The sequence below is a fragment of the Pseudopodoces humilis genome, chromosome 5 (assembly GCF_049639895.1).
Source record: "Pseudopodoces humilis isolate 2021_Gansu_Grassland_sample_001 chromosome 5, ASM4963989v1, whole genome shotgun sequence".
Lineage (NCBI taxonomy): Eukaryota > Metazoa > Chordata > Aves > Passeriformes > Paridae > Pseudopodoces > Pseudopodoces humilis.
Genome location: NC_142204.1, coordinates 28,704,082 through 28,718,277, shown reverse-complemented (window position 1 = coordinate 28,718,277; position 14,196 = coordinate 28,704,082). Strand labels below are relative to the sequence as shown.

At 34.1% G+C, this 14,196-nt stretch overlaps 1 protein-coding gene across 1 annotated transcript in view; it reads left to right on the top strand.

Annotated features, from left to right (window-relative positions):
• Positions 1–14,196, top strand: part of CFAP54 (cilia and flagella associated protein 54) — a 102,256-nt gene that overhangs the window by 42,169 nt on the left and 45,891 nt on the right. Inside the window, 12 exon segments of the mRNA XM_088055699.1 lie at positions 488–610; positions 2,621–2,755; positions 3,182–3,278; positions 6,055–6,144; positions 6,792–6,918; positions 7,711–7,810; positions 8,749–8,888; positions 10,321–10,539; positions 10,928–11,064; positions 12,736–12,878; positions 13,525–13,752; positions 13,949–14,172. Of these exon segments, the coding sequence (XP_087911825.1) occupies positions 488–610; positions 2,621–2,755; positions 3,182–3,278; positions 6,055–6,144; positions 6,792–6,918; positions 7,711–7,810; positions 8,749–8,888; positions 10,321–10,539; positions 10,928–11,064; positions 12,736–12,878; positions 13,525–13,752; positions 13,949–14,172 (1,763 nt within the window).

Sequence of the window (14,196 nt, the reverse complement as noted above, 5' to 3'; positions counted from 1 at the left end):
TCTTAATTAAAGTGAAAAAAAATTTACCCACATGTTCTTTTAATTTCTTATGGACAAAATTGGGGAAAAAAGCATTTTATATTTACAGTATACTGGGAATATTTCTTTTTTTTCATTTGAAATTCTTACCATCTCAATATATTTTTAAACAGTCCTCCAACAGGATTATGTAGTCTCACTGAATTAAACATTCTTGGAGTCCATGTTGGTTAAATCAGCTAAAATATCCATCATGTATCTATATACTAATATCTGGGATTTCATGTGAACATGTCATTTATTCCAAATGGCTGTGGTTGAAATCCTGACACTGCTCAGTTATATGGAAATTATATTATTGGCATTTGTTCAGCTAATGTTTTATCCTATTCATTAGGTTTCAAAGTATTTTCAAGGTTCACCATGAAATACAAATGGCTGTACAGAGATACAAGCTTCTAGGTATGCTTCAGACTCCAAACTTTCTTTTTAACCCTTGTATTTACAGATCCTGATTAAATGCTTGGCTGTTCTCCAAGAAATTCCAAGTGCTACTTTGCAGAGGAGACAGGAAGGATGTTACGAGAGTATTCAGCATATGATAGCTTGCACTTCATATCATACAGCAAAGGTATGGTTCATATTTTTGTGCTTAGAGCTTAATTTGAGATTTAGCTCTTGTCATTTAGAGAAAAAAAAAAAGAAATTTAGTAAGCTGGCCTTCAGAATGATATCTTAGAGAACCAGCAATCTTTAATAATAAAAGCATACAAATATTTCTTAGTATCTTTGAATCAGTGCATTTTTATAACAATGCATTTTGACTTTTTACTATTTATTTTGAAAATAGTCTATAACTATTAGTCCATTTCATCAGATCTACATTTTTATATGTATATTTTTACATTCAAGGTAGTACTGTTTTCAGTAATGTAATGTACATGTAATATGTAAGTTTAAATGTTTATTTATTGCAAATAAACCATATTTGTAGTTTTAATCAGATTAACATATCTGTTTTAGTTGCTAATTAGATACAAGAGACTTTATACTGTTTAGTCTTGCATGCTGGCAGAAATAACAACACCTTGACTTTCAACCATAATACATATCTGTAGATGACATTTATGATTTAGATAATCTATTCAGTGAGATAAGGAGAAGCACATTACTGGATTTTTTCCCTCGTGTTTAGAAACGTGCTGCAGTTCATTACTCGCTATCAGAAATGTGTGATACTGAAAAAGCCAGCTTTCCTCTAGCTTTGGGTACACCTCAGCTAAGACCTCATACTGAAGCTGAGCTGTGGCTAATGATCTGAAGTATTCCCCTGTGCTGGTGATTCCTCAGCTTGGTCTTCATAGGAGCTGCATCTCTGTGCTTACCTCACAAGACCAGATCAGTATCAAATAACCCTAAAAAGGCCAGCATGGCTGTGAGGCCAGGAGCCAAGGGCAATGCCATGGCTGGCAGAGCAGCACCTGGTATTGAGGTTCAGCCAGGCATCCAGATTATCAACTAAATTTTTGGTGATGAGGCACATCAGATTTGAAGCTGGGAAGTGAGTCCACAGATCATGATAAGGCCTGGTGAGATGGCCAGGTCAGACAGAGCCTAGCAGGCTGGTCTGTCATGATGGGAACAGTCTGATGTCAACTCAGAAGTTGGTCCGTGGGCCAGGTGCCCAGTCTAGTGGATCCATTGCTGCACCCAGGCATGACTTGGACCAATCTGGAGGCCAACATTCCTGCCATATAGGAGCCAGCAAGGACTGTAGGCTTAGACTTGAGCTGAGAGGGAGCTCCTGGCCCCATAGGTGTGAGCCCCAGGTGCTATCAGGGCCAATAAAGCATATTAGATGCCTTGAAACCTTGATTAAGTGTTTGTTTGTTGTTGGATCCCTCAGCTTAGTGTCTACCACTTATATTGCTGATGTTTTTTTCCTTAGAAATAGAATTTCAACAGGATAGCATACAGAATAGCAAAGAGAATCAGTGAATTGCAAAGGTTTCTCATTAAAGCATGGTATATGTTTTTCTTTTGACTTACAGTCAGGTCATGTACTGTGTTTATCCTAAGGTAATCTATACACGTAGGATCAAAAAAAAGAAGATCTTTATGTGAAGTTAGCTTGCACATAGTAGAAGCACTTGGGCCTTTAGAACTCTATCTGAAGAAGATAAAGCCATCTAAAAACATTTGCTACACTGTTAATTTATATATTTCGTAATTTAAAAATACATTTCACCAGTCCTTTCACTAATACAGTTGGGATTTTAAAATGTGCACTTGATACCAGAGAGGTAAATGAGGATCATTTAGTTACCCTTTATGTTCTTTGATAGCAGTACTACCTGAGAACAGGGGGAGTGTCAATCACAGCAGTAGATACTTCTGGGTAAACCTTTCTATTCTCTGAGGGGTAGGCTAAGCAGAAGTAGAATGCATAGATAACAGATCTGCAATTCCAATTATCTTACATATCTACAGTCCTGGGTTTTTTTTATTAAAATAAACTTGCATATTGAGTAATTAATTTCTATTTATAGTATTCCTGCATTTTGACAATTATAAGTAGACAGTAATGAAATATTACATATTATGTAAACCAAAAAATGTATAACAGATGATTCTTTTATAGGTACTACATTCATGGAAAGAATATGAACTTGCAGTAATTATCATTAACTATGGGAAAAAATTGTTGATCTCACCAGCAGTTTCACCTGGCCTATCAGGAAATGTGAAAACTGAAAGAGCACACATTGGCAAAGAGGTAAAAGTAGTTTCTCTGGTTTTTACTTTTTATTTCTCTAAATTCTGTATTCTATTATTTTGAAGACTAGATTTATTAATATTTTTGTTCTAGAATCATAGAATTGTTTGGGTTGGAAGGGATCTTAAAGATCATCTAGCTCCAACCCCCAGCCTTGGACAGGGACACCTTCTGCTAGACCGGGTTGCTCAGTGCTCCATTCAGCCTGGTCTTGAACACCTCCAGGAGTCCCCATGCTTGCCAAAATCTGCTGTGCTAAAAAAATCATGAACATAATTTTTATTCCACCAGAAAAAAAAATAAGACAATATTGATGAAATTATAAAATATGGATTTAGAAGACTTGGGATTTAAGCTAAATTCTACTATTGACAAGCTGATTTTAGCTAAAGCTAAGCTTTCATAACAAAGTATTCAATATTTCAGAACCATTCCTCAAGGGCATCCCATTTAGCAGCAATGAAGAAAGCAGCAGAAAATCTGAGCAGTCTTGAATCAAGTCTCCTCAAACTGACAGAACCAGGTGGGTGTACTGTTGAAATACTTCTTACCTTTGTCTATGGAGTTTCCTATAGTTTGTTTGTAAAAAAAACATTTACTGAAGAAGTGCTTTTATATCTTTCATGATGAATCAACCAAAGCAATAATGATCTTGGTAATTATCACCTGGTAGTGCGTGATGTGTGTATTTGTATTTTTTGTAATTTCCACTGGAACACTCATTTCTTCTTTCAAAGGAATATTCATTTGTGAACAGTTCTGCAAATATTTATGTTCTTCCAATATGTTTAAATTGGATTCCATGTTATTTAGCCTTGCTTTATCTCCTTAAATCGGAAAATGCAATGTCAAAGCCCATTTGTAGCTTGTCTTAATACTCTTCCAATGCTCATAGTAATGAACACTGCAGGAAATTTTAGTGGAGAAAACTCTCCCTGAAGGAAGTTAACATAAATTATCCTTCTTGTGTGGCAATTGCATGCATACTAGTATTTAACTACCTTTTAACTCAGGAATGACTATACAAATTTTAAAATATCTTAGAGTCTGGATCAAGCACAAGAATTTTCTGGCTTATAATCCTGCCAAAGTTAGATAAATTAACAAGTAAGAATTATAAAGAAACTTAAACTCAGAGACACTACTGATTTTTTCCCATTATATTTACATGGCATCTTGTACTCCTTGGAGTACAAGATAGATACAGTATAGAACTGTAAAATAATGTAGGTTGGAAGGCATTTCTGGAAGGTATTTATTCCAACCCCCTTCTCAAAACAGGTTCAATTAGTTCAGGTTGCTCTGAGGCTCGTCCAGTTAAGTTTTGAATCTTTCTGGAGAAAGAGATGTCACAACCCTTATGGGCAACCTGTTTCAATAGTTAACCACTCTTATGGTTAGAGAGGTTTTCTTTATATGTGTTTGTAATTTTCTGATTTCTGGCTTCTTTCAATTGCCTGTTGTGCTATCAGTGAGGACAGTCTCTACATTCTGTATTCCCCCTATTAGGAAGCTGTGGATTCCTCTTAGCTTTCTTATCCTAGGACTGAACAAACTCAGTTCCCTCAGCTTCTTCTTGTTTAGTCATGCACTATAGCTCCTTGTCATCTTGGCTATTCTTCACTGGACTTAACTCCGCTGTGTCGGTGTCTTTACTGCAGTGCCCAAACCCAGGCACAGTAACCCAGATGTGGTCTCACAAGTGCTGAATAGAGGGGAATAGTCACATCCCCTGACCTGCTGGCCTTGCTGTTTCTAGTATAGCCCAGTATGCAATTGGCCTTTGCTGCAAGACCACACCCCTCATGTTCTCATTGTCGTCCATCATCTCTGTATATACATTTGTTCCGAAGAGGAAGCATTCTCGTGAAAAATAGGACAAGGGCTGATGGACAAATTCCATTAATCTGTGTAATAATTTTTACTTCATTTTTGCTCACGTTGATGCCTACATTCCTGCAGAACAAGTCACATAAGGAAAGAATTCTGTAAGTTAATTGAAAATCTTGTTGGTTACTTAATAGTAATTAAATTAATGGATTGATCAATTAGGAAAAAACCCCACATTTTCAGTAGCTAGCAAATAATTGATGACCAAAGTCTGTTCTGTTGTTGAAATAGCCTATTTGTCAATAGTTTCAGGATACAAATTGAGAAGAAGCCTTTTGGTGTAGGTATGCATAACTGACACCTGTCCTAACGATTATGTATGAATGGTTTAGGGCAATGTGCACACCTGTAGGGCTTGCTGCTAAAAATATTTTGGAAAAAGCCTTGTCATAGGAAATCTTTATAATTGGATCAGCACTTAGCATTCCAAAGATGATAGTCTACAAGAAAAATGGAAAAGAGCTGAACCTGCTTCTTTCAAAAGAAGAGAAAACCAAAATATTTCATACACAGTACAATTCAAATTCTGAAATTTCAAATTTTCCCCATTAAAAAATTTTGGGGCATATTTTTCTTTGTGAAAATGCTTATTTGGAGCATATTGGAACATATTTTGAACTTGTCACATGGGAGAGAGTACTTTAAAAGGGTTTCCTAAAAAGTCTGCTTTTCCTGTTCCTACTTAATTGGACATTATTTACATTCAACAGACCTAAACTGACGGCTCTTACTGGAGGTTGTAGCTATTGATACACAATTACAACTGGTTCCAGAGTGCATTTTTAATCTTACTTTTTTCAGGGATTTGCTGCATTGATGTTTTTCAACCACAGGACTTCTCTAAGCACAAAATTTGTAGGTTGTGTTTCTTTATTAAGGAAAAATAACAAGTAGTACATGTAACATTGTTTTGGTGCTCATCAATGGGTCATGCAGTTGTGTTTAACTGCCATTTTATGTAAATATTTAGCTTAAGAAAAAAGAATCTTCTACCTATTTACATTACCCATATACAGATCATGAATGCAAGCATTAGTCAATAGCAGTATCATGTGATCAGTTCTTGCTGTATAGCCTTAAATACATATTTTAACATGTCCTTTCTGCACATTATTCTTCACATATGATTTTCATGTCTCTTTGTTAGACTTCTGATGAACTCCAGACATCCTCTGTATTAGTCTAGTACCTGTAAGTTCATCACTCACATCAGCTCTTATTTGAGTTGTACAGCTACTTACATTAGAAGAAAAGAGCGAGCATTTGAATTTCTCTCTGGATGACAGTGAGAGATTTAAAAGCAAACTCTGTGCTAGAGAAGGATTTTTTAAATTGTCAGTTATAGGTGGAGTTTCTATTGTATGTTCTCACTGCTTTTCATAATAGATTTCATTTGGTTATTGTTGCAGGTCCTGGAACACAGCTTACAGGAAAGGAATATCCTTTGTTCCTCTACCCTGTAATTTCATGTTGGACATCAGACCGTGCTTATCGAGAAGGTAGGGATAGCTGGTGTTTATATAAATTTTGAAGGCTCCTTTACTTCAGAAAGTTGCCAGTAAAGCAATCTCATTCTTGCTTGGAATAAGCTCTTGGGAATGTTATCTTCATTTGATTCTCAAATATACAAAAGCAAGTGAAACATAGCTTTTAAAAAGTTCTGAGTATAAACACACTGAGAAGTGAATGCAACCCCAATTATTTGGGGTGTTGATGCTACGTATATAAAATACTAATATTTTAAATTGAATCATGTTTGTGTTATAATAACCTTAGAAACAAGTAAATTTAAAAAAAAAATTGTGCCAAGCTTTCAAAGATTCTCTTTGTATGGGATGTTCTTTTAAAATTGAGATACCCCATTTCCACATTAAATTATTTTACTGAACGAAGAATTCACAGAAATCTCTGCTTCTATAATGTTTGTGATTCTAGGAGTGTATTAAATAGAGCGAGCTTGTGATTCTGGATGCCCAGTCACAAGAAACATTTAAAAACTGCCATTGTCTATCCCTGATATTAATGTCACTATGAGTATACACCATGACATAAGTAAGTGCTTTGAGTCATACATAGCTGTAATTCTAGCTGAATTCAGACTCCTGTTACACCATAAACACCTGTGTTATTTGTTACTTTATTGCAGTGCTTAAATTCAAAGGGCAAAAACGTTTCCTTGAGTTCTTTGTTCAACTTTTGCACAAAGTCCTGAATGAAGAGAAGTTTCAATGTGTTCTGGAGTGGGAAGACAGTATGGAAGATTACTTGAAAAGGTAGATCTCTGTTACAGTAGTAGTGAAAAACTACTACTTAGGCTCATGAGAGTCACAGTTACAAAAGAAACTGTAAATTTTACCTATCAGAAGACCCATCAGGAATAATTTCCCTGACTCCTAGTCTGCAGAAATTCCATGAACACAGAGGATTATACAGCTACAGTAAATACTGTATTGTGACCTGACCGTACATGGAGATGTAATATTGTGGTGATTTGCCTTATTATTATGGGGTGGTGGCATAGCTTGGGAAGGTATGATGGGTTAGATCAAAAGCAAACTGATCAGGGCTTACTATAGTGTCAAAAAAAATTCTATGGGGAAAAGATAAATGGAGCCAAATTGTAGACACTTACCTGAAAAGATCTTGTTTTTAAAAAAGCACATCAGTATTTCTAAAATATAGGAAAGGAAATCAGTGAAAATTAGATATATATTTTAGGGAACAGGAATTGTGGTTACAAGAGACCAAAACAATAGGATATGAAGAAATTTTGTGCATAATTCTGTTGTATAATTTTGGTAATGAGGAAAACGGTTTTGTTTTGCTAGGCATTAGGAAGGCGATATAGCTGTTACTCACAAATTCAGATTTCTATAAAAAACCTTGAAAATTAACACTTCCTATTTTCTGAAGGGGATGAAGAAAAGAAAACCTTCTGAATTTAAAACTGCAAATGAAATAGAAATTGCATATTGTGCTCTATATGTTCCCAAAGATAGTCTTTTACTATGAAAGGAGTTTAACATGATGAATATGATGATGATTTCAAAAATATTTTTTTTCAGGAGGAATGAGAACTTCCTTGGTACTGATGGAATTTCAGCACAAGCAAAATCTCTCAAGATTTCTCTGGGAGAAAGCACACGTGCTTCAGGAGTTCAGAAGGTAAGTTTTTTTTTAAGGAGTTGTGTGTTTTTATTGGGTAGCAATACCATAAGAACAAAATAAATTTTTAAAAATTGTCTCATAAAAGCCTCATCTAGAGACATCCATAGTTGCTAAAATTTAGGATGGAAACTCTAGTTCTCTGACTGAGCACAGCTGACCTCTGCACTCCTAAGACAAGGAAGAAAGGTTGGCATGGGATTCATCTGAAAGACCAACAATTTTGAGAATTTGAGATGAATCAGAATAAGGCATTCCAAAATCAGAAGAAACTTGCCTTTCCTTACTGCCTTTATAATAACATGGTGATAATAGGAAATGTCTTGGATCCCATCATATTCAGAAAAGGAAATCAGCTCAGGCCTTTTTGTATAATATGTACTTGCACTTTTTTTGTGAATAATTGTTCATTGTTAACTCCTGCAGATATTCTAATTGCACAATAAAGGCTTTTTATTCAGAATTAATTTTAAATAAATTTTTGCTTTTACTGGAAGATACAAATAATGTTAATGGATTTGCATTATTTTGGAGGAAGTGTTTTCTCCCACATAATTTTCTAGTAATGTTGTAATACTGGTAGAATCTCAGATAGATTAGTAAAAGAGTTTTCCTGTCTCACCTTTTGCATTTCAAAGTTTTACTTTGAATATTAGGAAAAGAACTGTCATTGTTTCTGTGGTGAAAACACTAGTAGATGAAAGAAAATGTTTAGGGACCTGACTGGGTTCTTTGTGTCAGGCATTTGATGTAATTTCCAGAAAAATTATGAAATATTTCTTGTGCTGCCTTAGTTTGACAACCATTTACAAGATTTTTTTTTATGTTCTGTTCCTACATAAGCCAAACTGCTCTATGCCTCAAATAATTGATAATGTAGGTATAAATAATTATTTGATGTATATTTAATATTTTGATGCAAGATTTTTTTTTTAAAGAGAAAGGACACCTCACCTTCAAGGAAACAAAAGGCATCACCTTCGAAGAAACCAACAAAAAAAGCCATGCCTAAGAAAGGACCTCTTAGAGAGTATTTAATGAAAAATCCAGATGCAATGAGTTCTCCAGAAGCACAAAAGTAAATGAACACATTTGTCAGACTTACATACAGAAAAAAATATTTTGACTGAAATTTAGTTTAAAATTAAGTGTGTATTTTAATTTTTGTTTTATATTGAAGAGACTAATTTCTGCACAGTCCTATCAATTTTCTGATTTAGTTTAGTATAAAATTGGTTTCCATTCAAGGAAACAAAATCTATTGCATTTCTGTTTAAGAAAATAGCTGTTAAAGATTTCAAGTCTTTGTATTAATAATCAAATGTTGTGTTTCAGTTGTGTTAACTTAAGCATTTTGATTCATCAAGGTGGAAAAGCTCTGTTAATCTGTGTATTATAATGCTTTTCAAACTGTGTTGGGGAATTTACCTGTTACAAAGCTAATAAAAAGTATTTATTTCCTGTTTTTCAGGTAGTTTCAGAATACTTTTTGTGGTCCTTGTACTAGTCTTGGACTATCTGTTCTGTAGCTTCCAGAAAACCTATTTTTTGATTAAAAAAAACTAAAAAGGAAAGATATTCATTCACCTCTTCTTCTGGCAGATATTTGTTTTAAACAACCTAAAAAATTTCCATATAATCTTCTAAATATTCACCTAAACCATCTAAAATGTTACTATTCCTCCTTGACAGAAGAAACCCTACGTTACTTAAAATTATTTCCATGGCTTTCACCAGAAGGGAGGATGTTAAGCTTATCTTGGGTTTTTATCAGCTACTCTTTTGTGTCATGCATAATAGTAATGCTGCATAATATAATCAAAATTGTATGTGGTATACTTTTCTGCCCACACTTTAAAGGTGGAAAACAGGCACAAAAATAATTTAGATTTTAATTTAAAGGGATCAGTTTACAGTTAATTAATAAAAAAAGAAAAAATGAGATTCGGTTTGAATATAACATGGTATGTTTGTGAAGTAATACAGAATTTTTTAATCTGTCAGGGAAACTAGAAAACTTTGGCTGGAAATTAAAGGTAGGCATCCAGATTTGAAATACTATGTTCTCTTCATAATGAAGGTGGTGAACTACCAAAGAAAAGCAATAAAAAAATTATCCAGATTCATAGTATAATAGAAGACCCTCCTAAATTGACTTTGAAGTACATTGTATTTGCTATAATAATGTTTGTACAATTCAGGTACAAATAACTTTAAACTGAGCTAAGCTTTTTAAAGTATTATGACATATTGTATAGAAGTTGGTAAAATATAAAATAGGATTTATTGTGTGTTAAAGATTAAGTGCACTTAAAGAGGGAAAGAACAGTTGCTTTTCTCAATTAAAGCAAAAGTCTTTTGGTTAGAAATATGTCATATGCTTATGTGCTTATGAATATAAATCTGGGGATATGCAATAGGATACTTCCGTGTGTCTTTACCAGGACTTTCTTTTCTAGGGTTTCAAGAAAACAGTTTCACTTTTTGCTACTTCATATGTTTTGGTTTAGGAAAGGCAATGATAAATTGAAGAAGTTAGCTCATCAAACCTTAGTGATGCTGCTGAGTAAATACGTAACCCGAAGTCAGTTTTGTCAAATGTGTCTTGAAGAGATGCCCTGGAAGTCTCAGATGAATATCTATCTGGCAGTTGCACACTACCACTTATTTAAAAAGAACCTCGAAGAGCAATATAATATTGGAATTACTGGTTCACAGCATTTGGACAGGTACATCTTACTGCACTATCAGTGATTGCTATTAATGTAGATAATTGTGCAGACAGATCTGAATTACAACATATTCATAAGAACAGTTCAGCTTTCAAATAAAAATGAGTTGTTAATATTTAAATTGTTTTGCTTTCCATCCTGTGGACATCAGGCACAGTTTTGATTGCCAGCTTCATTGGTGAGATGAAAGTTTTGAAATGTACTATATTAAGTTACTTTTTGGTTCCTTATAACATTTGGCTATCATTCATTATTTCTTATTCCTAAAGCTGCTGGAAAGTAATCACTTCTGAGAGCCTGAATTCTGTGTATGTATTTTAAAATACTTTTTGATATTGTATGTGGGGTTTTTTTTGTGTTTTCTTCTCTTTCTCCCATTCTGCAGTTACAATATTTTGGATCCTGAGATATTCTCATTAAACAATTCCGGCACTGTACTGGCGAAAGACGTTGTAGAGGATAACCTAGGAAAATCAACTACTTCTCTCTTTGAAAAGTCAGAAGGGACTGAAACCCAAACCTGTAAGAATTTTTATTGGTGCACAACTGAAATCAGTTTCAACTTTTTGTTTCTCATGATTTCTGTCTGTCTTGACCTCCATCATTAGTTGTCCACATCACCTTTGGAAAAACAGTCAGTCATGCCAAGTTAATAGAAGGCATTTCTAGGTTTAAATTGTCCTCTATGTTTTTGTGTGGCATACCTTGTATAACAGAAGTCATAGCAAGGGATGTGCCATATCTAATAATTCTGAGCATTGTTTAATCTATTAATAAATATGTTACAGTTTATAAATTAGTTATTCTTTATCCTATACTTTATTAACAAGTTTGTAAGTTTAAAAAACATTAATGATGCTAGCTTTAGGTTTGCAGATACCACACTACCTACATATATTAAATTGATAATATTCTTAATTATTCTGAATGCATTGATAATTTCTTTCAGTTTCTGAGATTTGTAATTGGTGGGTAGTTTCCTTTACATTTCCTAGCAGGTCAAAATTTTCCTGAGTCATTCTGTAAGTAGTTTTTAAAGTAGTTTTATAGGGTAAGTTTATTATTATCTTTCAAGTTTTCAGTAGAATTTAATTTTCCTTCTCTGCTTTTTCCCCAGTGTTTCCCTGTGTCAGAAGCTACCTCAGGACCAATTTATTTTCTAGAAATTTTATTTCATTTCTCTGTCTTTCACATTTGAAATTTATTATTATTATTATAGCTATTTTTAGTCCTATGAGGAGGTTCCAACAGGAGCCAAAAGCTCCTTCTCTGGGTAATTGTGAAATGCAGGACTTTGATTTCCTCAGATATTAGTGATAGTGTACAAGCCAATGTATCTGTATCTTTTCAATAGCTCTTCAGGGACACATTCTTGCCACAGCAGTAAAGGTCAAAATTCTCCTGCCTTTTCACATAGGACTTCCTTAGATAAAATCAGCTGTCCCCTTTGCCTTCTCCAAGGAGGTGTGACAAAAACTAGCACTTGAATTCACTTTGCAATAACCTGCTTTTGCATAAACACCTTTGCCTTGATGCTTACCAGTCACTGAGAACCACTGAAATTGGCTGGAACCTGATAAAAGTCCTGCTTACTATCTCTTAGCCTTTGCGACAATTCTGATTAAAAGGATTACATAAAATGTGTAATTTGCCATAGATTTCAAATACTGTATAGCTTAGAATTAGCTTCTGCCTGAAACCTATAGCTCAGATATTACCAAACCCCACTACCATGAACGTTTGCTTTTCCCCATGGGGGATATTTGATAGTGAATAAAATAATGAAGGAATCCTACACATACCACAGAAGTTTTCAGAAATCTTCATTTCTTCCTAACTTCTCCTTTAAGAGGTTTCTGTTTAAGAAAGATTCTTGCAAGCTTGCCAAGAGTTTTCTTGCCATGATGATTTCTTCCTAGAACTTAAATGAGGATTGTGTTTTGGCTTTGTTGCTGAAGACTGTTTGGTACCCATTATGATTTTGCTCAAACTTTTTTCATCCCTGCTTCTCCCAATTCCTAAGTAAAAGCATCTTATATTTTAAATATCATAACCTTACAAACATGATAACCTTAACATTGGCATTTCCTAACATTTAAGTGTTTAGCTGCCACAGGAAAATCCTAGCTGACTGGTTTTTTCTTTTTTTAAGAACTTCAACTCAATTTTAACAAGTGAACTTTTTGTTTTCAGTTACAGATAAATCTTCTAAGAACAGAAATAAACGGGGTCGAAGTCGAGCAACAAAGAGCCCCAAAGAACAGGGCCAGTTTCCATCAGATACCCTTTTACTGAAGCATTTTACAAGCATCTTCTTGCATTTGAAAAGAGCAGTGGTAAGATGTGGTTGGTTTCTTATTAAACTATATATTACTAAGCATTGTGTTACAATACTTACTACTTCTTACATGAGAAGACCTCACACTTCAGAAAATTAAAAAAAATTCCACTGGTTGAAAGTAATGTTTTCTTACCTTCTGAAAAATATCCAAATACAATGTGTGAAATGTCAGACATCACCTGTCATAATATATATTTCTATCAAACTTACAATAATTTATATAATTGTTCTAGTTTTCATTCCACCTTTGTAACTTTCCTTCTCATGTTTTTTAATTTCTTCTGAAAATACTTGCAGGCTTACCCTTTACAGGTCTTGGTGAATGTCACACTAGAAACAGGAGAGCCAGGGATTGAAGGGAAATGCAACCTAACTACTCTTCCCATAAAAACTTCTAAACCCAAGTAAAAACACACATATATGTGGTGTGAATTAAATTTTAATTTCTTATTCTCACACTAAAACCTACAATTAATATAAATTATAGATTAGTGCTTCTATGAAAAGGTAAAAATGAAGGTTCAATAATGCCTAGACTGTAATTCTGAAAGATTACTTATGCCTAAATTTTTCAACAAAAGACTGAAGCTTTTAATTTTTGCACTTTGAAAGTATAATAATATTTTGAATGGTATACACAGGTTCTTGCTCACCGTGGTGGCCACTGGACATTGCTTCAAAATGCTTGTCGAGAACTTTGGAACTACACTCAAGAATTTCAATTGATTGCTAACCAGTCACATTCCCATACGGATGCATTTCCCATCACCTGGGATTTTCTTCAGAACACCATTTGGTTGCCATTTTTTTTTGCATCTGACATGATCATTGATATGATAGTTGACTTACAGGCAAGCAGTTCTCTTAAGGTAAAAATTACTTTTATTAAGACAATTCTTTATTATCACATTTTCCCTAGAGTTTTCTCTTTCTTGCAGTATAGTCTGCATGTTATTCTCCGTAGCAAGTTTTTTAGATGATTACAGTACTTTCTAATCTCTGTAATTGATTTCTTCTTAAAACACATATGAAAATAACAGGTATAATAATGTTTCTTCACTGTAGATTGTGGATCCCGAAGGAGACTTTTGCATTCCCAGTTGTTTAGGAGGTATTGTGGATGAGAATGGTGGTTCTAATCTTCATCCCCAGCCTCCCCTGGATGATGTGAATGTGGTTGATCTGAGATGGATATGTAATCTGATTCTTAAAACAATAGAATTGTTATATCAAATGAAGAAGTGGGAAGCACTGGTACACATAGCTGTACAATTTAACATATTTACACAGTAAGTTATACCAACTCTAATAAA